This window comes from Coregonus clupeaformis, chromosome 17 (genome assembly GCF_020615455.1).
Source record: "Coregonus clupeaformis isolate EN_2021a chromosome 17, ASM2061545v1, whole genome shotgun sequence".
In the NCBI taxonomy this organism is placed as follows: Eukaryota; Metazoa; Chordata; class Actinopteri; order Salmoniformes; family Salmonidae; genus Coregonus; species Coregonus clupeaformis.
Window position 1 is genome coordinate 49,851,678 of NC_059208.1, and position 25,073 is coordinate 49,876,750.

A 25,073-nucleotide genomic window follows, 5' to 3' on the forward strand; every position below is an offset into this window, starting at 1 on the left:
GTGTGTCTGTGTGTCTATAATGGTCTCTCTGTGTGTGTCTGTGTGTCTATAATGGTGTCTCTGTGTCTGTGTGTCTATAATGGTGTCTCTGTTTATGTGTCTATAATGGTCTCTCTGTGTGTCTATAATGGTCTCTCTGCGTCTGTGTGTCTATAATGGTCTCTCTGTGTCTGTGTGTCTAATGGTCTCTGTGTCTGTGTGTCTATAATGGTCTGTTTGTCTATAATGGTGTCTCTGTGTCTGTGTGTCTATAATCGTGTGTGTGTCTGTGTGTCTATAATGGTCTCTCTGTGTCTGTGTGTCTATAATTGTGTCTCTGTCTGTGTGTCTATAATCGTGTGTGTGTCTGTGTGTCTATAATGATCTCTCTGTGTCTGTGTGTCTATAATGGTCTCTCTGTCTATGTGTCTATAATGGTCTCTCTGTGTGTCTATAATGATGTCTCTGCGTCTGTGTATCTATAATGGTCTCTCTGTGTCTGTGTGTCTATAATGGTCTCTCTGTGTCTGTGTGTCTAATGGTCTCTGTGTCTGTGTGTCTATAATGGTGTCTGTGTGTCTATAATGGTCTCTCTGCGTGTGTCTGTGTGTCTATAATGGTGTCTCTGTCTCTGTGTGTCTATAATGGTCTCTCTGTGTCTGTGTGTCTATAATGGTCTCTGTGTCTGTGTGTCTATAATGGTCTCTCTGTGTCTATAATGGTGTCTGTGTGTCTATAATGGTGTCTCTGTCTCTGTGTGTCTAATCGTCTCTCTGTGTGTCTATAATGGTCTCTCTGTGTCTGTGTGTCTATAATGGTCTCTCTGTGTCTGTGTGTCTATAATGGTCTCTGTGTGTCTATAATGGTCTGTGTGTCTATAATGGTCTCTCTGTGTCTGTGTGTCTATAATGGTGTCTCTGTGTCTGTGTGTCTATAATGGTGTCTGTGTGTCTATAATGGTGTCTGTGTGTCTATAATCATCTCTCTGTGTCTGTGTTTCTATAATGGTCTCTGTGTCTGTGTGTCTATAATGGTCTCTGTGTGTCTATAATGGTCTCTCTGTGTGTCTATAATGGTCTCTCTGTGTCTGTGTGTCTATAATGGTCTCTGTGTCTGTGTGTCTATAATGGTCTCTGTGTGTCTATAATGGTCTCTGTGTCTGTGTGTCTATAATGGTCTCTGTGTCTGTGTGTCTATAATGGTCTCTCTGTGTCTATAATGGTCTCTCTGTGTCTGTGTGTCTATAATGGTCTCTGTGTCTGTGTGTCTATAATGGTCTCTGTGTCTGTGTGTCTATAATGGTCTCTCTGTGTCTGTGTCTATAATGGTCTGTGTGTCTATAATGGTGTCTCTGTGTCTGTGTGTCTATAATGGTCTCTCTGTGTCTGTGTGTCTATAATTGTGTCTCTGTCTGTGTGTCTATAATCGTGTGTGTGTCTGTGTGTCTATAATGATCTCTCTGTGTCTGTGTGTCTATAATGGTCTCTCTGTGTCTATAATGGTCTCTCTGTGTCTGTGTCTATAATGGTCTCTCTGTGTCTGTGTGTCTATAATGATCTCTCTGCGTGTGTCTGTGTGTCTATAATGGTCTCTCTGCGTGTGTCTGTGTGTCTATAATGGTGTCTGTGTGTCTATAATGGTGTCTCTCTCTCTGTGTGTCTATAATCGTCTCTCTGTGTGTCTATAATGGTCTCTCTGTGTCTGTGTGTCTATAATGGTCTCTCTGTCTGTGTGTCTATAATGGTCTCTGTGTGTCTATAATAGTCTCTGTGTCTGTGTGTCTATAATGGTCTCTCTGTGTCTGTGTGTCTATAATGGTCTCTCTGTGTCTGTGTGTCTATAATGGTCTCTGTGTCTGTGTGTCTATAATTGTCTGTGTGTCTATAATGGTCTGTGTGTCTATAATGGTGTCTCTGTCTGTGTGTCTAGAATCGTGTGTGTGTCTGTGTGTCTATAATGATCTCTCTGTGTCTGTGTGTCTATAATGGTCTCTCTGTGTCTGTGTGTCTATAATGGTCTCTCTGTGTCTGTGTGTCTATAATTGTATGTGTGTCTATAATGGTCTGTGTGTCTATAATGGTGTCTCTGTGTCTGTGTGTCTATAATTGTGTCTCTGTCTGTGTGTCTATAATCGTGTGTGTGTCTGTGTGTCTATAATGGTCTCTCTGTGTCTGTGTGTCTATAATGGTCTCTCTGTGTGTCTATAATGATCTCTCTGCGTGTGTCTGTGTGTCTATAATGGTCTCTCTGCGTGTGTCTGTGTGTCTATAATGGTGTCTCTGTGTCTGTGTGTCTATAATGGTGTCTCTCTCTCTGTGTGTCTATAATCATCTCTCTGTGTGTCTATAATGGTCTCTCTGTGTGTCTATAATGGTCTCTGTGTCTGTGTGTCTATAATGGTCTCTGTGTGTCTATAATGGTCTGTGTGTCTATAATGGTCTCTCTGTGTCTGTGTGTCTATAATGGTCTCTGTGTGTCTATAATGGTCTCTGTGTCTGTGTGTCTATAATGGTCTCTCTGTGTCTGTGTGTCTATAATGATGTCTCTGTGTCTGTGTGTGTATAATGGTGTCTGTGTGTCTATAATGGTCTCTGTGTGTCTATAATGGTCTCTGTGTCTGTGTGTCTATAATGGTCTCTCTGTGTCTGTGTGTCTATAATGGTCTCTCTGTGTCTGTGTGTCTATAATGGTCTCTCTGTGTCTGTGTGTCTATAATGGTCTCTCTGTGTCTGTGTGTCTATAATGGTCTCTCTGTGTCTGTGTGTATATAATGGTCTCTCTGTGTCTGTGTGTCTATAATGGTCTCTGTGTGTCTATAATGGTCTTTCTGTGTATGTGTGTCTATAATGGTCCCTCTGTGTCTGTGTGTCTATAATGGTCTCTGTGTGTCTATAATGGTCTTTCTGTGTCTGTGTGTCTATAATGGTCCCTCTGTGTCTGTGTGTCTATAATGGTCTCTGTGTCTGTGTGTCTATAATGGTCTCTCTGTCTGTGTGTCTATAATGGTCTCTGTGTCTGTGTGTCTATAATGGTCTCTGTGTGTCTATAATGGTCTCTGTGTCTATGTGTCTATAATGGTCTCTCTGTGTCTGTGTGTCTATAATGGTCTCTCTGTGTCTGTGTGTCTATAATGGTCTCTGTGTGTCTTTAATGGTCTCTGTGTGTCTATAATGGTCTGTGTGTCTATAATGGTCTCTCTGTGTCTGTGTGTCTATAATGGTATCTCTGTGTCTGTGTGTCTATAATGGTCTCTGTGTCTGTGTGTCTATAATGGTCTGTGTGTCTATAATGGTGTCTCTGTGTCTGTGTGTCTATAATCGTGTGTGTGTATGTGTGTCTATAATGGTCTCTCTGTGTATGTGTGTCTATAATGGTCTCTGTGTCTGTATGTCTATAATGGTGTATGTGTGTCTATAATGGTCTCTCTGTGTCTGTGTGTCTAATGGTATCTGTGTGTCTATAATGGTCTCTGTGTCTATGTGTCTATAATGGTCTCTCTGTGTCTGTGTGTCTATAACGGTCTCTCTGTGTCTGTGTGTCTATAATGGTCTCTCTGTGTCTGTGTGTCTATAATGGTCTCTCTGTGTCTGTGTGTCTATAATGGTCTCTGCGTCTGTGTGTCTATAATGGTCTGTGTGTCTATAATGGTGTATCTGTGTCTGTGTGTCTAATGGTCTCTCTGCGTGTGTGTGTGTATTTAATGGTCTGTGTGTCTATAATGATCTCTGTGTCTGTGTGTCTAATGGTCTCTGTGTGTATGTGTGTCTATAATGGTCTCTGTGTCTAATGGTGTCTCTGTCTGTGTGTCTATAATGGTCTCTCTGTGTCTGTGTGTCTATAATGGTCTCTCTGTGTATGTGTGTCTATAATGGTCTCTGTGTCTGTGTCTATAATGGGGTGTCTGTCTGTGTGTCTATAATGGTCTCTCTGTGTCTGTGTGTCTATAATGGTCTCTGTGTGCATGTGTGTCTATAATGGTCTCTGTGTCTGTGTCTATAATGGTGTCTCTGTGTGTCTATAATGGTCTCTGTGTCTGTGTGTCTATAATGATCTCTGTGTGTATGTGTGTCTATAATGGTCTGTGTGTATATAATGGTCTCTCAGCGTCTGTGTGTCTATAATGGTCTCTGTGTGCATGTGTGTCTATAATGGTCTCTGTGTCTGTGTCTATAATGGTGTCTCTGTGTGTCTATAATGGTCTCTGTGTCTGTGTGTCTATAATGATCTCTGTGTGTATGTGTGTCTATAATGGTCTGTGTGTATATAATGGTCTCTCAGCGTCTGTGTGTCTATAATGATGTCTCTGCGTCTGTGTCTATAATGGTCTATATGTGTGTTGTGATGTCACGAGAGGCTGTGTCCTGGAGGGACGTTACATCCCCCTGAGGTGGCTGCAAACCCAGACAGCTATGGCTCCATCTGCTGGTATGGTCGGGAACTCCACCCCTCTATGGCCAATCTTCCCACGCAGCTGAAACAAATGAGGAGCTGATGAGCTGAAGGTTTGGGGAAGTGAAGGAACACGGTCTCCAAGCTGGGCTCTCTGGAGGACAAGAGTGCTGCACGTCCACTTCCAGGAGGAATATAAGGATTTGGAGATACTTACCTTTGGGGAAATACTCACCTTTGGATATATGCACCGGTGGAAATACGTGTGGGACATTTGGAAGGACGTTTTGCTGGGTTGGCCACTAGCTGCAACGTGGAAGACAGTAAGACTGGGGAAAAGTTATTTGAGCGAGGGAGAGTTATGATTTTGGATGTGGAAGAGACATCCCTGAACTGTTAACCCTTAAGAGCCACCAGAGAACAGTATTGTGTTATACTTTCGTTAGTTTCCCAAGACCTTTAATAAAATCCTTGTTTTGGTTGAACCTGGTCTCCTTGCACTACTTGAGCAATCCCGCTGAAAGCTGTGTAGCCTCTCGTGACATCACAGATGGTGGAGAATACGGGCACGCTCAGCGTTAATAGTGCATGTCAGAGGAGGATACCGAAGGTTTGATCACCCAGTTTTCCAAGTTGGCCGTAGGCTCCCCGCCCGACTGAAATGGAGGACATATTGAAAGCCCTTGTTGCTGGCCAGCAAGCCCAGATGCAAGCAAACGTGGCTCTCTTGGAGGAGCAAAGAAAGCCAACCTTCTGAAGGCAGAGGAATTGCAGTTGCAGAGACAGAGGGTGGTCCAAAATACCCGCCCAATAAAGGCAAGTGACTTTATATCTAAGATGGGAGCTACCGATGACATTGAGGCATACCTGCATGCATTTGAGGCCACGGCCACTAGGGAAGCCTGGCCCAAGCAACAGTGGGTTGGTCTGTTAGCCCCTTTCTAACCGGGGAATCGCTGAATGCTGTCCGGGACCTGGGCCCTGACCAGGTTACTGACTATGATGCCCTGAAGTCTGAGATCCTCAGCAGATATGGACTCACAAAGTTTGGTATGGCCCAGCGCTTTCACAGCTGGACCTTCCAACCAGACCAACCTCCTCGGGCACAGATGCATGAACTTGTCCGAATCGCAAGGAAATGGCTGGATCCGCAGAGGAATACAGCAGCGGCGGTGGTGGAGGCCGTTGTGGTGGATCGTTACCTCACGCGCCCTGCCTTATGAGGCAAAACGGGTCATCAGTCACCCAGGCCTTGACCACGGCTGATCTGACCGTGGAAGCTGTGGAAAAGTACCAGGCCACAGCGGAGATGCTGAATGCTTCCCCGAAAGACCCCAGGAGGGAGGCCCCACCACAAATGGGGAAACCCGTCCAAAGGACCCCCAAGGTCTCGGAACCCAGCCACGTCAGGACTTATCCCGGCTCCAGGGGGAGCCAGAAACCAGGCGGGTCCAAGAAGAGTACACCAGGAGGGGGAAACTTCGACAGTGTTACCGGTGTGGGGAGATGGGACATATCTCCTGGCAGTGTGGGAAACCAGCCGATGAACCTATGCCCACTGCGGAGTCCTCCAGCTCGGCACCCACACACCGTTTGCCTCGCTCTTGGGAGTCGTAGATGGCGGCCCAGATCGACCCCCACCTGCCCGGTAACTGTGAATCACCATGATGTGGAGGCCTTACTGGATTCTGGTAGCCGGGCCACCCTGGTGCGTAAGGATTTGGTGGGCCCAACGTGTCTGACCCCCGGGGAAAGTCCTCCCAGTTTCCTGTGTCCATGGGGACACCAGAGAATACCCCATTACTGAACTTACAATGACCAGCACACGGGGAACCATACACACGACGGCGGGGGTGGTTGATTCCCTCCCCGTCCCTGTCCTAATTGGACGAGACTGCCCAGCCTTTTACCCACTCTGGAGAGAGTCTCAGGAGAGGATAACCCGAGTACCTCGGAAACGGAGAGGCAAGACTCATCCTGGGAAGGCTCGGTGCAATCCTCCGAATTACTCACTCCCGCCCCGGGCTCTGATAGGGATGGCAGGTGCCCAGACCGACACAGAGACGGAGCTACAGAATCTGGACAAAGAACTGTCTGGTCTGAAGGGGACCGCTGAGAGGTATCGTTTGTTAAAGCAACAGTTAGACATGAAGACAGAAGAGTTAGATATCCTCCAGGCTAAACTCCAACAGAGCTCCTTCCATAAGCAACAGGAGGAGCTGGAGAGGCTGCGCAGGACCATCGAGGAGTGTGAGGAGACCCTGCGCAGTAGTAGGGAGGTCCAGAAGACGGCAGAGGAGAAGTACAAGGTGTTGGAGAACAAGATGAAGAATGCGGAGGCAGAGAGAGAGAAGGAACTGAAAGCTGCTCAACAGAAGCTAAACTCTGCTAAAACCAAGGCTGATGCATTCAGTAAGAAACTCCAAGGAGAGACAACAGGAGGCTGAGTCCCTGGTCCTAGAGGTGGAGGAGTTGAAGAGAGAGCAGGCTGGCAAGCACCACGGCAATGCGGACGCCCTCTCCCGGCGTGATGCCTTCTTCGCTGCCTTTACCCGACGAGGACGTCGGTCCCGAGGAGGGATGTGTGATGTCACGAGAGGCTGTGTCCTGGAGGGACGTTACATCCCCCTGAGGTGGCTGCAAACCCAGACAGCTATGGCTCCATCTGCTGGTATGGTCGGGAACTCCACCCCTCTATGGCCAATCTTCCCACGCAGCTGAAACAAATGAGGAGCTGATGAGCTGAAGGTTTGGGGAAGTGAAGGAACACGGTCTCCAAGCTGGGCTCTCTGGAGGACAAGAGTGCTGCACGTCCACTTCCAGGAGGAATATAAGGATTTGGAGATACTTACCTTTGGGGAAATACTCACCTTTGGATATATGCACCGGTGGAAATACGTGTGGGACATTTGGAAGGACGTTTTGCTGGGTTGGCCACTAGCTGCAACGTGGAAGACAGTAAGACTGGGGAAAAGTTATTTGAGCGAGGGAGAGTTATGATTTTGGATGTGGAAGAGACATCCCTGAACTGTTAACCCTTAAGAGCCACCAGAGAACAGTATTGTGTTATACTTTCGTTAGTTTCCCAAGACCTTTAATAAAATCCTTGTTTTGGTTGAACCTGGTCTCCTTGCACTACTTGAGCAATCCCGCTGAAAGCTGTGTAGCCTCTCGTGACATCACAGTGTCTATAATGGTCTCTGTGTGTGTGTGTGTGTATATATAATGGTCTGTGTGTCTATAATGGTCTCTGTGTGTCTATAATGGTCTGTGTGTCTATAATGGTCTCTGTGTCTGTGTGTCTATAATGGTCTCTCTGTGTCTGTCTGTCTATAATGGTCTCTCTGTGTCTGTGTGTCTATAATGGTGTCTGTGTGTCTATAATGGTCTGTGTGTCTATAATGGTCTGTGTGTCTATAATGGTGTCTCTGTGTCTGTGTGTCTATAATGGTGTCTCTGTGTCTGTGTTTCTATAATGGTGTCTCTGTGTGTCTATAATGGTCTCTCTGCGTGTGTCTGTGTGTCTAATGGTGTCTGTGTGTCTATAATGGTCTCTCTGCGTGTGTCTATAATGGTCTCTCTGTGTCTGTGTGTGTATAATGGTCTCTCTGTGTCTGTGTGTCTATAATGGTCTCTCTGTGTCTGTGTGTCTATAATGGTCTCTGTGTGTATATGTGTCTATAATGGTCTCTGTGTATGTGTGTCTATAATGGTCTCTCTGTGTCTGTGTGTCTATAATGGTCTCTCTTTGTCTGTGTGTCTATAATGGTCTCTGTGTCTGTGTGTCTATAATGGTCTGTGTGTCTATAATGGTCTGTGTGTCTATAATGGTCTGTGTGTCTATAATGGTCTGTGTGTCTATAATGGTCTCTCTGTGTCTATAATGGTCTCTCTGTGTCTATAATGGTCTCTCTGCATGTGTCTATAATGGTCTCTCTGCATGTGTCTATAATGGTCTCTCTGTGTGTCTATAATGGCTCTCTCTCTGTCTGTGTGTCTACAATGGTCTCTCTGTGTCTGTGTGTCTATAATGGTCTCTCTGTGTCTGTGTGTCTAATGGTATGTGTGTCTATAATGGTCTCTCTGCGTCTGTGTGTCTATAATGATGTCTCTGCGTCTGTGTCTATAATGGTCTCTCTGTGTGTCTATAATGGTCTCTGTGTGTATGTGTGTCTATAATGGTCTCTGTGTATGTGTGTGTCTAAATGGTCTCTGTGTCTGTGTGTCTATAATGGTGTCTCTGTGTCTGTGTGTCTATAATGGTCTCTCTGTGTCTATAATGGTCTCTCTGTGTCTGTGTGTCTATAATGGTCTCTGTGTCTGTGTGTCTATAATGGTCTGTGTGTCTATAATGGTGTCTCTGTGTCTGTGTGTCTATAATGGTGTCTCTGTGTCTGTGTTTCTATAATGGTGTCTGTGTGTCTATAATGGTCTCTCTGCGTGTGTCTGTGTGTCTATAATGGTGTCTGTGTGTCTATAATGGTCTCTCTGCGTGTGTCTATAATGGTCTCTCTGTGTCTGTGTGTCTATAATGGTCTCTGTGTGTCTATAATGGTATCTGTGTGTCTGTGTGTTTATAATGGTCTCTGTGTGTCTGTGTGTCTAATGGTCTCTGTGTGTCTGTGTGTCTAATGGTCTCTGTGTCTGTGTGTATATAATGGTCTGTGTGTCTATAATGGTCTGTGTGTCTAGAGTGGTGTCTGTGTGTCTATAATGGTCTCTGTCTGTGTGTCTATAATGGTCTCTGTGTGTCTATAATGGTATCTGCGTCTGTGTGTCTATAATGGTCTGTGTGTCTATAATGGTGTCTGTGTGTCTATAATTGTGTATGTGTGTCTATAATGGTGTGTCTGTGTGTCTATAATGGTCTCGCTGCGTGTGTCTGTGTGTCTATAATGGTCTCTCTGCGTGTGTCTGTGTGTCTACAGTCGTGGTCAAAAGTTTTGAGAATGACACAAATATTAATTTTCACAAAGTCTGCTGCCTCAGTTTTAATGATGGCAATTTGCATATACTCCAGAATGTTATGAAGAGTGATCAGATGAATTGCAATTAATTGCAAAGTCCCTCTTTGCCATGAAAATTAACTTAATCCCAAAAAACGTTTCCACTGCATTTCAGCCCTGCCACAAAAGGACCAGCTGACATCATGTCAGTGATTCTCTCGTTAACACAGGTGAGAGTGTTGACGAAGACAATGCGGGAGATCACTCTGTCATGCTGATTGAGTTAGGATAACAGACTGGAAGCTTTAAAAGGAGGGTGGTGCTTGAAATCATTGTTCTTCCTCTGTTAACCATGGTTACCTGCAAGGAAACACGTGCCATCATCATTGCTTTGCACAAAAAGGGCTTCACAGGTAAGGATATTGCTGCTAGTAAGATGCACCTAAATCAACCATTTATCGGATCATCAAGAACTTCAAGGAGAGAGGTTAAATTGTTGTGAAGAAGGCTTCAGGGTGCCCAAGAAAGTCCAGCAAGCGCCAGGACCGGGGCACCACCAGTGCAGAGCTTGCTCAGGAATGGCAGCAGGCAGGTGTGAGTGCATCTGCACGCAGAGTGAGACGAAGACTTTTGGAGGATGGCCTGGTGTCAAGAAGGGCAGAGAGGAAGCCACTTCTCTCCAGGAAAAACATCAGGGACAGACTGATATTCTGCAAAAGGTACAGGGATTGGACTGCTGAGGACTGGGGTAAAGTCATTTTCTCTGATGAATCCCCTTTCCGATTGTTTGGGGCATCCGGAAAAAAGCTTGTCTGGAGAAGACAAGGTGAGCGCTACCATCAGTCCTGTGTCATGCTAACAGTAATGCATCCTGAGACTATTCATGTGTGGGGTTGCTTCTCAGCCAAGGGAGTGGGCTCACCCACAATTTTGTCTAAGAACACAGCCATGAATAAATAATGGTACCAACACGTCCTCCGAGAGCAACTTCTCCCAACCATCCAAGAACAGTTTGGTGACGAACAATTCCTTTTCCAGCATGATGGAGCACCTTGCCATGAGGCAAAAGTGATAACTAAGTGGCTCGGGGAACAAAACATCAACATTTTGGGTCCATGGCCAGGGAAACTCCCCAGGCCTTAATCCCATTGAGAACTTGTGGTAAATCCTCAAGAGGCGGGTAGAAAAACAAAAACCCACAAATTCTGACAAACTCCAAGCATTGATTATGCAAGAATGGGCTGCCATCAGTCAGGATGTGGCCCGGAAGTTAATTGACAGTATGCCAGGGCGGATTGCAGAGGTCTTGAAAAAGAAGGGTCAACACCGCAAATATTGACTCTTTGCATAAACTTAATGTAATTGTCAATAAAAGCCTTATGGAATGCTTGTAATTATACTTCAGTATACCATAGTAACATCTGACAAAAATGTCTAAAAACACTGAAGCAGCAGACGTTGTGAAGACCAATACTTGTGTCATTCTCAAAACTTTTGACCACGACTGTATAATGGTCTCTCTGTGTCTGTGTGTCTATAATGGTGTCTCTGTGTCTGTGTCTCTATAATGGTGTCTCTGTCAATGTGTCTATAATGGTCTCTCTGTGTGTCTATAATGGTCTCTCTGCGTCTGTGTGTCTATAATGGTGTCTCTGTGTCTGTGTGTCTATAATGGTCTCTCTGCGTGTGTCTGTGTGTCTATAATGGTCTCTCTGCGTGTGTCTGTGTGTCTATAATGGTCTCTCTGCGTGTGTCTGTGTGTCTATAATGGTCTCTCTGCGTGTGTCTGTGTGTCTATAATGGTCTCTCTGCGTGTGTCTGTGTGTCTATAATGGTCTCTCTGCGTGTGTCTGTGTGTCTATAATGGTCTCTCTGTGTGTGTCTGTGTGTCTATAATGGTGTCTCTGTGTCTGTGTGTCTATAATGGTGTCTCTGTTTATGTGTCTATAATGGTCTCTCTGTGTGTCTATAATGGTCTCTCTGCGTCTGTGTGTCTATAATGGTCTCTCTGTGTCTGTGTGTCTAATGGTCTCTGTGTCTGTGTGTCTATAATGGTCTGTTTGTCTATAATGGTGTCTCTGTGTCTGTGTGTCTATAATCGTGTGTGTGTCTGTGTGTCTATAATGGTCTCTCTGTGTCTGTGTGTCTATAATTGTGTCTCTGTCTGTGTGTCTATAATCGTGTGTGTGTCTGTGTGTCTATAATGATCTCTCTGTGTCTGTGTGTCTATAATGGTCTCTCTGTCTATGTGTCTATAATGGTCTCTCTGTGTGTCTATAATGATGTCTCTGCGTCTGTGTATCTATAATGGTCTCTCTGTGTCTGTGTGTCTATAATGGTCTCTCTGTGTCTGTGTGTCTAATGGTCTCTGTGTCTGTGTGTCTATAATGGTGTCTGTGTGTCTATAATGGTCTCTCTGCGTGTGTCTGTGTGTCTATAATGGTGTCTCTGTCTCTGTGTGTCTATAATGGTCTCTCTGTGTCTGTGTGTCTATAATGGTCTCTGTGTCTGTGTGTCTATAATGGTCTCTCTGTGTCTATAATGGTGTCTGTGTGTCTATAATGGTGTCTCTGTCTCTGTGTGTCTAATCGTCTCTCTGTGTGTCTATAATGGTCTCTCTGTGTCTGTGTGTCTATAATGGTCTCTCTGTGTCTGTGTGTCTATAATGGTCTCTGTGTGTCTATAATGGTCTGTGTGTCTATAATGGTCTCTCTGTGTCTGTGTGTCTATAATGGTGTCTCTGTGTCTGTGTGTCTATAATGGTGTCTGTGTGTCTATAATGGTGTCTGTGTGTCTATAATCATCTCTCTGTGTCTGTGTTTCTATAATGGTCTCTGTGTCTGTGTGTCTATAATGGTCTCTGTGTGTCTATAATGGTCTCTCTGTGTGTCTATAATGGTCTCTCTGTGTCTGTGTGTCTATAATGGTCTCTGTGTCTGTGTGTCTATAATGGTCTCTGTGTGTCTATAATGGTCTCTGTCTGTGTGTCTATAATGGTCTCTGTGTCTGTGTGTCTATAATGGTCTCTCTGTGTCTATAATGGTCTCTCTGTGTCTGTGTGTCTATAATGGTCTCTGTGTCTGTGTGTCTATAATGGTCTCTGTGTCTGTGTGTCTATAATGGTCTCTCTGTGTCTGTGTCTATAATGGTCTGTGTGTCTATAATGGTGTCTCTGTGTCTGTGTGTCTATAATGGTCTCTCTGTGTCTGTGTGTCTATAATTGTGTCTCTGTCTGTGTGTCTATAATCTGTGTGTGTGTCTGTGTGTCTATAATGATCTCTCTGTGTCTGTGTGTCTATAATGGTCTCTCTGTGTCTATAATGGTCTCTCTGTGTCTGTGTCTATAATGGTCTCTCTGTGTCTGTGTGTCTATAATGATCTCTCTGCGTGTGTCTGTGTGTCTATAATGGTCTCTCTGCGTGTGTCTGTGTGTCTATAATGGTGTCTGTGTGTCTATAATGGTGTCTCTCTCTCTGTGTGTCTATAATCGTCTCTCTGTGTGTCTATAATGGTCTCTCTGTGTCTGTGTGTCTATAATGGTCTCTCTGTCTGTGTGTCTATAATGGTCTCTGTGTGTCTATAATAGTCTCTGTGTCTGTGTGTCTATAATAGTCTCTCTGTGTCTGTGTGTCTATAATGGTCTCTCTGTGTCTGTGTGTCTATAATGGTCTCTGTGTCTGTGTGTCTATAATGGTCTCTCTGTGTCTGTGTGTCTATAATTGTCTGTGTGTCTATAATGGTCTGTGTGTCTATAATGGTGTCTCTGTCTGTGTGTCTAGAATCGTGTGTGTGTCTGTGTGTCTATAATGATCTCTCTGTGTCTGTGTGTCTATAATGGTCTCTCTGTGTCTGTGTGTCTATAATGGTCTCTCTGTGTCTGTGTGTCTATAATTGTATGTGTGTCTATAATGGTCTGTGTGTCTATAATGGTGTCTCTGTGTCTGTGTGTCTATAATTGTGTCTCTGTCTGTGTGTCTATAATCGTGTGTGTGTCTGTGTGTCTATAATGGTATCTCTGTGTCTGTGTGTCTATAATGGTCTCTCTGTGTCTGTGTGTCTATAATGGTCTCTCTGTGTGTCTATAATGATCTCTCTGCGTGTGTCTGTGTGTCTATAATGGTCTCTCTGCGTGTGTCTGTGTGTCTATAATGGTGTCTCTGTGTCTGTGTGTCTATAATGGTGTCTCTCTCTCTGTGTGTCTATAATCATCTCTCTGTGTGTCTATAATGGTCTCTCTGTGTGTCTATAATGGTCTCTGTGTCTGTGTGTCTATAATGGTCTCTGTGTGTCTATAATGGTCTGTGTGTCTATAATGGTCTCTCTGTGTCTGTGTGTCTATAATGGTCTCTGTGTGTCTATAATGGTCTCTCTGTGTCTGTGTGTCTATAATGATGTCTCTGTGTCTGTGTGTGTATAATGGTGTCTGTGTGTCTATAATGGTCTCTGTGTCTGTGTGTCTATAATGGTCTCTGTGTCTGTGTGTCTATAATGGTCTCTCTGTGTCTGTGTGTCTATAATGGTCTCTCTGTGTCTGTGTGTCTATAATGGTCTCTCTGTGTCTGTGTGTCTATAATGGTCTCTCTGTGTCTGTGTGTCTATAATGGTCTCTCTGTGTCTGTGTGTATATAATGGTCTCTCTGTGTCTGTGTGTCTATAATGGTCTCTGTGTGTCTATAATGGTCTTTCTGTGTATGTGTGTCTATAATGGTCCCTCTGTGTCTGTGTGTCTATAATGGTCTCTGTGTGTCTATAATGGTCTCTGTGTGTCTATAATGGTCTTTCTGTGTCTGTGTGTCTATAATGGTCCCTCTGTGTCTGTGTGTCTATAATGGTCTCTGTGTCTGTGTGTCTATAATGGTCTCTCTGTCTGTGTGTCTATAATGGTCTCTGTGTCTGTGTGTCTATAATGGTCTCTGTGTGTCTATAATGGTCTCTGTGTCTATGTGTCTATAATGGTCTCTCTGTGTCTGTGTGTCTATAATGGTCTCTCTGTGTCTGTGTGTCTATAATGGTCTCTGTGTGTCTTTAATGGTCTCTGTGTGTCTATAATGGTCTGTGTGTCTATAATGGTCTCTCTGTGTCTGTGTGTCTATAATGGTATCTCTGTGTCTGTGTGTCTATAATGGTCTCTGTGTCTGTGTGTCTATAATGGTCTGTGTGTCTATAATGGTGTCTCTGTGTCTGTGTGTCTATAATCGTGTGTGTGTATGTGTGTCTATAATGGTCTCTCTGTGTATGTGTGTCTATAATGGTCTCTCTGTGTCTGTGTGTCTATAATGGTCTCTCTGTGTCTGTGTGTCTATAATGGTCTCTGTGTCTGTGTGTCTATAATGGTCTGTGTGTCTATAATGGTGTCTCTGTGTCTGTGTGTCTATAATCGTGTGTGTGTCTGTGTGTCTATAATGGTCTCTCTGTGTCTGTGTGTCTATAATTGTGTCTCTGTCTGTGTGTCTATAATCGTGTGTGTGTCTGTGTGTCTATAATGATCTCTCTGTGTCTGTGTGTCTATAATGGTCTCTCTGTGTCTGTGTGTCTATAGTGGTCTCTGTGTCTGTGTGTCTATAATGGTCTGTGTGTCTATAATGGTGTCTGTGTGGCTATAATCGTGTGTGTGTCTGTGTGTCTATAATGGTCTCTCTGTGTCTGTGTGTCTATAATTGTGTCTCTGTCTTTGTGTCTATAATCGTGTGTGTGTCTATAATGATCTCTCTGTGTGTCTATAATGGTCTCTGTGTGTCTATAATGATATCTCTGTGTCTGTGTGTCTAATGGTCTCTCTGTGTCTGTGTGTCTATAATGATCTCTCTGCGTGTGTCTGTGTGTCTATAATGGTCTCTCTCCGTGTGTCTGTGTGTCTATAATGGTGTCTCTCTCTCTGTGTGTCTATAATCGTCTCTGTGTGTCTATAATGGTCTCTGTGTCTGTGTGTCTATAATGGTCTCTATGTGTCTATAATGGTCTGTGTGTCTATAATGGTCTCTCTGTGTCTGTGTGTCTATAATGGTCTCTGTGTCTGTGTGTCTATAATGGTCTCTGTGTGTCTATAATGGTCTCTGTGTCTGTGTGTCTATAATGGTGTCTCTGTGTGTCTATAATGGTGTCTCTGTGTCTGTGTGTCTATAATGGTGTATCTGTGTCTGTGTGTCTATAATGGTGTATCTGTGTCTGTGTGTCTATAATGGTGTATCTGTGTCTGTGTGTCTATAATCGTCTCTCTGTGTCTGTGTGTCTATAATGGTCTCTGTGTCTGTGTCTATAATGGTCTCTGTGTGTCTATAATGGTCTCTGTGTCTGTGTGTCTATAATGGTCTCTCTGTGTCTGTGTGTCTATAATGGTCTCTCTGTGTCTGTGTGTCTATAATGGTCTCTCTGTGTCTGTGTGTCTATAATGGTCTCTCTGTGTCTGTGTGTCTAATGGTCTCTATGTGTCTGTGTGTCTATAATGGTCTCTGTGTCTGTGTGTCTATAATGGTCTCTGTGTGTCTATAATGGTCTCTGTGTCTGTGTGTCTATAATGGTCTCTGTGTCTGTGTGTCTATAATGGTGTGTGTGTAGGCCCACCTGCGCAGCACAGAGCAGGAGAACACTAAGCTGAGTGCAGAGCTGCAGATGCTGAAGGCTGTGGAGCTCAACAGAGAGGTGACCATCGCTCAGTTCCAGGAAGAACTGGACAGGCTCCGAGCCTGTGTCACTCAGAAAGATCGCCTGGAGAAAGACCTGCACACACACGCTGTCGACAAGGTGAGGAGGGAGGGAGGGGGGAGTGTGTGTGTGCATGTGGGTCTTTCTCTAAATTAGGGTACCAGTGAGCATTTGTTGTAGTGGACAGCTGTTTGGAGCTGTTACAATGTCAATAATACTATTTTTTTCTTCATGTTAATACATTAAGATATAAAGGGGGAACATACAGTACCATTGAAAAGTTTGGACACCTACTCATCCCAGGGTTTTTCTTTATTTGTACTATTTTCTACATTGTAGAGTAATAGTGAAGACATCAAAACTATGAAATAACACATATGGAATCATGTAGTAACCAAAAACGTGTTAAACAAATCAAAATATATTTTATATTTGAGATTCTTCAAATAGCCACCCTTTGCCTTGATGACAGCTTTGCACACTCTTGCTCTCACCATGTCACCACCCATCAATCCCCCTCAGATCTCCACAAGTGTCTAGACTGGGCAGTAGGGGCTAGGGGTGGTTTCTGGACAGGCCCTGGGTATTATGGTAGTGCAGTCAGTCAGTCTGGCACTGTCAGAAAAATGTTAATAGCTGTCAAATACTTGCTTCCTCTGGCCTTGGGAGAATCTCAATTGCATTTTGTTGATTCTTTGCGTCCTCTCTCCTCGTCTCCTTCTTAAAACCCATTGGATGAGAAGGTCAGAGGTCCCTCCCCTCTCACCTTCTTATCAATGGGTTTTTGAGAAGGAGACGAGGACGTGAGGAATTAAGGAAATGCAATTGAGATTCTCCCCTTGTTTCCTCCATTCCTTACCTTCCTCTCAAAGCCCATTGTGGGAGTGGAGGGAAGGTTCCTCCCCTCAGGCTCCAATGCACTTTCAAGGAGAGGCAAGGAGTGGAGGAAGAAAGGACAGCGGAAGCAAGAATGTGATGTCTAGTTTTCACCCACACACACACTGTGGAAACTTTACTGATTATAATCATTTCATTAGTGGTTGTTATTATTATTGTCAATGATTTTGTTGACAACCCATTGTATTATATTATTGTATTATATGATCATGTAAACTATTACAAAATATAGAAATGCTGTTTATCTTTTGCTGTTTAGCATGGCTATACATGATAGAGAAGTTGACTAAAGCACAAACAGACATGCAGTGCATTTTGAATGACATGTAGATGTTTTGTTGTTGCTAGGTGGAGTTATGGTCTTGTCGTGCATACCTAGACTCTTATTCCTGTAACTACACATGTGAAGCCGCAAGAAAATCATATTTAAATGTGTATCAAATTATTTAGAAATGTTTACCCTGATGTCACATATTGGCCTCTTTATTTATAGAAAGACTGTAGGCTAAGATAGCCCTTCTGAGGTAGCAGTTACTGTATGTCAGGCCTCGCAGCACCTGTGTGTGAATGTGTGTGTAAAAATGTTTGTGCGTTTACCTGTGTAAAAGTGTATTAGCCTGTCTGCCCCTCCCTCTCTACAGGCTGAGATGGGTCGTCTGAGGGAGAAGCTTCGCCAGGCCGAGGAGCAGCTCCAGGCGTCTCGCCAGCAGGCCGCCATGTTGGCGTCGGAGCTCCGTGACTCAGCGAGTGCCCGCGACCGCACCATGACCGAGCTGTACCGCGCCCGCCTGGAGGCCGACTCCCTCCGCGCCAGTCTGGCCGATGCCCAGGCCGAGTGCCGGCGAATGGAGACGCAGCTGGACCGCATGAGGACCACCTCCCAACAGGAAGTGGTAAGGGGAACATATATAGATTAACAGAGTCTTACGGTTGGACCAGGAAGTAGCTTCAGGCTTGAACTTTCAAGGATTTATCTTTCTTAGTTTTTAAGGATAGAAATAGAAGATGAATTTACAACTGCTATGTGCTGTAGACAGGTTTAGTAACAGAATTCCAGTACTGAATTATTTTATTTGTGCTGAACTACTCCCCCATCCCCTGACCCCCTCTATCTCCCCCTCCCTCTTTCTTAGGGTGTGGGGACCACCAGTGAGGGGGTGTGTGTGGTATCTGAGGCGGAGGCTGAGCTACAGAGAGAGGTGGAGGAGCTGAAGCTGCGTCTCCACATGGCCGCTGAGCACTACAAGGAGAAGTACAGGGAGTGTCAGCGGCTCCGCAGGCAGGTGGCCAAGCTCAGCGAGGCCCAGGGGGTGAGTCTGTCTGTCTGTCTGTCTGTCTGCAGAACTGTACTACACCACACCACATCGTCACAGCGGCATCTAGTGGTACACACCCAAGGCCACTGATGGGTTGTGTGTGAAATGGCACCCTCTTCCTTATATGGTGCCATTTAGGGAATAGGGTGCCATTTCATGCGCAGCCAAGCTGTCTCTTATGTCCACAGCCTGATTCAGCAACAGAAACATTCTACCAAATGACTGGGATTTTGTCATTGGGGTACATCTCAATGGTCTGAAGTGGCTTCCTCAACTTGTCAATGCATGAGATTATATCATTGAGGTGCATCTCAATAGTCAGAAGTGGCTTCCTCAACTTATTTCCCCCTTATGTCTGTAGGAGTCAAAGAGAAACGCTGCTACTGAGACGACACAGGAGCCACTGACACCCAGTCCAGAGTCACCTACCGCAGGTACTGACACATACATACACACACACTCTTTTCTCTTTAATACTAAATCCTCTAACTTGTGTGTGTTTGCAGGCAATCTGGCTGCAGCTGTGCTGAGAGGAGACACTGAGAGGCCTGCAGTCCCTAAACGCAGGGAACACACACACACCAATACATTCTCAGGCATGGAAACCATGAGAGTAGGGGAGAAAGACTGGAAGGGGATAAATAGGGAAGTGAGTGGAGGAGAGGAATGGAAAGAAGAGGGGAGGAAGGAGGACAGGAGTGTAGGAGGGGAGTTCATGAGCGTGAAGATGGAGAGTTGGGTGGAGGTGGAGAATGAGAGGAGGAGTGCTGAAGAGGGGGATGAGGGGAGGAGTGCTGAAGAGGGGGATGAGGGGAGGAGTGCGGAGGAGGTAGAGGGGGATGAGAGGAGGAGTGCGGAGGAGGTAGAGGGGGATGAGGGGAGGAGTGCGGAGGAGGTAGAGGGGGATGAGGGGAGGAGTGCGGAGGAGGTAGAGGGGGATGAGGGGAGGAGTGCGGAGGAGGTAGAGAAAGACCAGACTCGTTCGGTGGAGGAGGAGCTGGCGAGGATGGAGGAGAAGTGGGCGGAGCAGTGTGCTATCAACGAGACGCTTAAACAGAGACTGGCCAATGAGGAGGAGCGATTCAGGGTGAGTCATCCACACACTCACACACACGATCATGCTCACATTTAACAACATTTGTACACACACACACACACACACACGGACGCACACATTCGGGCACACAAACACACCCAGTCTCTCTGCCAGGGTGATAAGGTTGTGTCTAGGTCAGCCCTGTGAGGTTAGCTTGGTTGTTACTCTTCAACCGTTCATCACCAAGGTCCTCTACACTGAGTGTGTATGTTTCTCACAATTAAGTGTGTACTTCTCTCACAGTGAGGGTGTTTGTGTGTGTGTGTGTTTCAGTTACAATGTCACATGCACAAGTACAGTGAAATGCCTTCCTTTCTAGCTCTGTGTGTGTGTTTGACCTCTGGGAGTGAGTGTGGGTGTGTTTGACCTCTGGGAGTGGGTGTGTTTGACCTCTGGGAGTGAGTGTGGGTGTGTTTGTCCTCTGGGAGTGAGTGTGTGTGTGTGTGTGTGTGTGTGTTTGACCTCTGGGAGGGAGTGTGTGTGTGTTTGACCTCTGGGAGGGAGTGTGTGTGTGTTTGACCTCTGGGAGGGAGTGTGTGTGTGTTTGACCTCTGGGAGGGAGTGTGTGTGTGTTTGACCTCTGGGAGGGAGCGTGTGCTTGATCTCTGGGAGTGAGCGTGTGCTTGATCTCTGGGAGTGAGCGTGTGCTTGATCTCTGGGAGTGAGCGTATGCTTGATCTCTGGGAGTGAGCGTGTGCTTGATCTCTGGGAGTGAGTGTATGTTTATCTGTGCAGTAAATAGTAGGCTCTCTCCTTCGATAGTGTCTCCAGATAGAGATAAATACACACAGTTAGTAACCCCAGCCCTAATGCTCCTGAGACAGACACAGATACACATGCTTTATAGCTGTTTACATCACACACACTGGGGAGGATATACGAGGAGGAGATGAGACACGAGGAGGAGAGGGAAAAACGAGGTGAGAGAGAGAGAGAGACAGCCTGCCTGCCTTTTGTAGTTGTTTGAGAAGAGCCCAGACACACACAGTCATGTAAACTATCCCACAGGGTCAAAGCTTTGTACAAGTGCTTGATTTATATTCACCCCCAGTGCACTAGACTAGGTTATGTCTGGGATGGTGTATACATGATGACTTACAATGGTTCCTTAAAGGCTAAATCTGTAAGTTCTCTGTCCCTTGTGGCCAATGGGTACAATGTATTTCTAATGTTTGTCTGATGGTCTGATGTTTTTCCAACGTTTCCTCTGTGTAGATCCAGATGGCAGAGAGGGCCATGGAGGTGACAGAGCTGAAGGAGAGTCTGGCTCAGGCCCTCAGAGAGAAGGACCAACTCAAGGAGGTACTATGAACATTCATACAGCTGTCATAGCATAAGACCTCAGGAAATACACAGTTTACACAACTGTTAAAACATCAGGACACTGGACCCATGAGCTGTCATATGTTTGAGATGTTATAAAGTGCTTTCATAGAGCTACTGCTGAAGCCTGCAAGGGTTTAGCTGTTATAAGCCTACCAAAAGCACTGGATACCCCAACATAGCTTCCTCCCTCTGCCCCAATTTCTAGATTCCAACTAATGATACACCCATCCCTGTACTGTACTGCCGTAATACACTAACCATTAAATGGTGCAAATGCCATCCTCCGTGTCTGTTTCACCCCCGCGGTCACTCTTTTTAAAATGTTATACCGGATAGCCCTGCACTAATGAAGTCATCAAGAGTGGGAGGAAGAAAAAGGTGGGAAGGAGAAAGAAAGGAAAGAGGGGGGAAGTGGGCGAGCACCTTTAGCATGCGAGAGCTATGTGGGCTGGAGTTTGACACCTCGTACTGTAAGACTAGATTATTATAGCAGTTGACTTCAGATAGAACTGCTTGGAGTTCAACGATAGAAAACCCTGAAGTTGCTCCTAATCTTATAATCTTACAAAGCTCCAATGGATCATTTCAGATCTAGGAGAGGTGTCTAGGATAAGGTATTTCAGACTGGGCATAGATATGACATCCTGCTTCAGTGGTACCTAGTCCATGGCCATGGATATTTATACAATGGGTGGGTCTAATCCTGGATGCTGATTGGTTAAAACCGTGTTCCAGCCATTGTGTATTTCACAGACTACCACCAGCTATGGTGGCTAAATGCCTATTTACTGTTCCATCTGAAAAGTCCCTGCGCTTCGGTCTCAGCCCAGCCAGGCAATTCGTAAACCTGATCTCCACTGTCCCATAGAGAATGAACGTGTCGGGACGAGACAGACGGCTTTCCTCAGCCAGTCGAAATCATGAATTCGCAACATTTTATGGATAAATGCAAAGAAATATTAATAGAAGAACAGGTAAAAACGAAATGAAATGCAGCTCGTTTGCTGTCTTTCCAGCTTCAGTTTGAAGTGATTGTGTTAGCTGTGTAGTTGGCTATCTAGCAAGGAGGAAAAGCCTGCATAGCAACCATTTTTGTTTGGCATGGCAACGATGCCAATCGAACCAACTACCAGATGGCTTGGATAGCAACCTCGGGACTATATCCTCATGGAAGGATGAAATGGTATGAATAAATTCATAGAAATAAAGTTTTTAATGAAAATATGTCAATCATTATTTGAATATGTTGGTAACCATTGTATAAAAGTGATAATGCCCTCAAAGCCTTGGTTTGGAGGAAATATTGGAACAGTTTGCTGGCCCGAGACAACACCCATGCCAATATATCCTCCAAACCACGGCTTCTCTGGCATTATCACTTAAATACATAGCTATAGTTACACATACAGTCATGCATTTTCTGTATATCTAAGATTGTGGCCCAGCCTGAAAGGACATTTCACTCATAAATGTAAGTTTGTCAAATGTTTTCAGACTTTACAAGTAGAGTAATGTCAAGATGAAACCACGCCCCATGGCATTGGTTTTGTATATCCAGCTATATGAATGGAAAATATCAGCACTGTCTGATTTCCTGGTTTTATTCGGTGCTAATATTTTTTTCATATCATGTAAGTTGTTCTCAGTGGTCATCTCCTTGTCCCCATACCAGGAGCTGCAGCAGTGTCAGGACCGACAGAGGGAGCAGGAGGCTGATGGTCAGGGGTCAGAGGTCAAACAGCCCGTGTTGTTGCGCTACCCCCTGCCCTACCCCCAGGACCCCTCCCCACCCCCCCTGGTACCCCAGAGACCTGCAGAGCTGCAGTATGGGAACCCCTACTCCACCAACAACACACGAGGTGAAACCCTCGGCACCCATCTATCTATCTGTCTGTCTCTTTGACTGTCATCTCGACAGGCATCTCTACATCACTCTAGATATCTACAGTATCTACAGGGGCGGCAGGTAGCCTGGCGGGTAGGAGCGTTGGTTGCCGAAAGGTTGCTGGATCGAATCCCCGAGCTGACAAGGTAAAAATCTGTCGTTCTGCCCCAGAGCAAAGCAGTTAACCCACTGTTGCCCGGGCGCCGAAGACGTGGGTATCGATTAAGGCAGCCCTCCGCACCACTCTGATTCAGAGGGGTTGGGTTAAATGCGGAAGAAACATTTCAGTTGAATGCATTCAGTTGTACAACTGACTAGGTATCCCCCTTGTGTGTCTATGTGCTTTCTCCATTTTTCTTCCCTAAATTTTATCTTACTCTACCAGTCTATCTCAACTGTCTCTCTCGATCTCCCCCTCTCTTCTCGCTGTAGCTTCCCTCTCTGTCAACCCCTTACATTCTCTCCCTCACATCGGTCTGTTGAACCACAGCCACATCTCCCTCTCTCCCACCTAAAGAGACACCGATCCTGCTCGTTTTGAGTGGTGACACTTCCTGTTTCCTGTGTGATTGTTGTGTTTTCTCCAGATGGGGCAGACGGTGCCCTGTCCCCTGAGCAGATGCCCCGCCCCCCTCCCGAGGCCCCTGGTGCATTCGCCCCTCCGTGCGCCCCTCCGGCCACCCCCCCATCCCCTGGTGCAGGTGCAGGCTGGGAGAGAGAGGTGGTCTGCATCCAGCCCTCCTCCTCACGAAGCATGAGCCCCCCTGACGGACTGGAGCACCCCCCCGAGGAGCCACGCAACGTGAGTTCACACACACACTGAGCAGACACTCTGCTAAGTTCTGCGACCTAGTCATCTTTTATTGCTGTTTGTGTATGCCCATTTCTGTCCTCCACCGCCAATCCTTTTTCCACTTACACTGAATATACCAAACATTAGGAACACCTTCCTAATATTGAGTTGCACCCACCTTTGCCCTCAGAACAGCCTCAATTCATCAGGGCATGGACTCTACAAGGTGTCGAAAGCGTTCAACAGGGATGCTGGCCCATGTTGACTCCAATGCTTCCCACAGTTGTCAAGTTGTCCTTTCGACTACCATACCCCGTTCAAAGGCACTTCGATTTTTTTGTCTTGCCCATTCACCCTCTGAATGGCACACATACACAATCCATGTCTCAATTGTCTCAAGGCTTAAAAATCCTTCTTTAACCTGTCTCCTCCCCTTCATCTACACTGATTTGAAGTGGATTTAACAACTGACATCAATAAGTGATCATAGCTTTCACCTGGATTCACCTGGTCAGTCTATGTCATGGAAAGAGCAGGTGTTCTTAATGTTTTGTATACTCAGTGCATTTACTTCAGCTTGTTCTCTTGCATACCACTTTCTATTTCTACCTCTTGTCTCTACAGTGGGGAAAAAAAGTATTTAGTAAGCCACCAATTTTGCAAGTTCTCCCACTTAAAAAGATGAGAGAGGCCTGTAATTTTCATCATAGGTACACGTCAACTATGACAGACAAAATGAGAAAAAAATATCCAGAAAATCACATTGTAGGATTTTTAATGAATTTATTTGCAAATTATGGTGGGAAAATAAGTATTTGGTCACCTACAAACAAGCAAGATTTCTGGCTCTCACAGACCTGTAACTTCTTCTTTAAGAGGCTCCTCTGTCCTCCACTCGTTACCTGTATTAATGGCACCTGTTTGAACTTGTTATCAGTATAAAAGACACCTGTCCACAACCTCAAACAGTCACACTCCAAACTCCACTATGGCCAAGACCAAAGAGCTGTCAAAGGACACCAGAAACAAAATTGTAGACCTGCACCAGGCTGGGAAGACTGAATCTGCAATAGGTAAGCAGCTTGGTTTGAAGAAATCAACTGTGGGAGCAATTATTAGGAAATGGAAGACATACAAGACCACTGATAATCTCCCTCGATCTGGGGCTCCACGCAAGATCTCACCCCGTGGGGTCAAAATGATCACAAGAACGGTGAGCAAAAATCCCAGAACCACACGGGGGGACCTAGTGAATGACCTGCAGAGAGCTGGGACCAAAGTAACAAAGCCTACCATCAGTAACACACTATGCCACCAGGGACTCAAATCCTGCAGTGCCAGACGTGTCCCCCTGCTTAAGCCAGTACATGTCCAGGCCCATCTGAAGTTTGCTAGAGTGCATTTGGATGATCCAGAAGAGGATTGGGAGAATGTCATATGGTCAGATGAAACCAAAATAGAACTTTTTGGTAAAAACTCAACTCGTCGTGTTTGGAGGACAAAGAATGCTGAGTTGCATCCAAAGAACACCATACCTACTGTGAAGCATGGGGGTGGAAACATCATGCTTTGGGGCTGTTTTTCTGCAAAGGGACCAGGACGACTGATCCGTGTAAAGGAAAGAATGAATGGGGCCATGTATCGTGAGATTTTGAGTGAAAACCTCCTTCCATCAGCAAGGGCATTGAAGATGAAACGTGGCTGGGTCTTTCAGCATGACAATGATCCCAAACACACCGCCCGGGCAACGAAGGAGTGGCTTCGTAAGAAGCATTTCAAGGTCCTGGAGTGGCCTAGCCAGTCT

The 25,073-nt window shown here is 45.4% G+C and overlaps 1 protein-coding gene across 1 annotated transcript in view; it reads left to right on the forward strand.

Annotated features, from left to right (window-relative positions):
• The window catches only part of LOC121586688 (tax1-binding protein 1 homolog A), a 52,592-nt gene that overhangs the window by 19,160 nt on the left and 8,359 nt on the right, over positions 1 to 25,073 (forward strand). The window contains exons 8-15 of the mRNA XM_041903605.2: positions 15,870 to 16,055; positions 17,495 to 17,746; positions 17,987 to 18,175; positions 18,531 to 18,599; positions 19,038 to 19,256; positions 20,481 to 20,567; positions 22,264 to 22,450; positions 23,064 to 23,278. Of these exons, the coding sequence (XP_041759539.1) occupies positions 15,870 to 16,055; positions 17,495 to 17,746; positions 17,987 to 18,175; positions 18,531 to 18,599; positions 19,038 to 19,256; positions 20,481 to 20,567; positions 22,264 to 22,450; positions 23,064 to 23,278 (1,404 nt within the window). The remainder of the gene's footprint in view (positions 1 to 15,869; positions 16,056 to 17,494; positions 17,747 to 17,986; positions 18,176 to 18,530; positions 18,600 to 19,037; positions 19,257 to 20,480; positions 20,568 to 22,263; positions 22,451 to 23,063; positions 23,279 to 25,073) is intronic.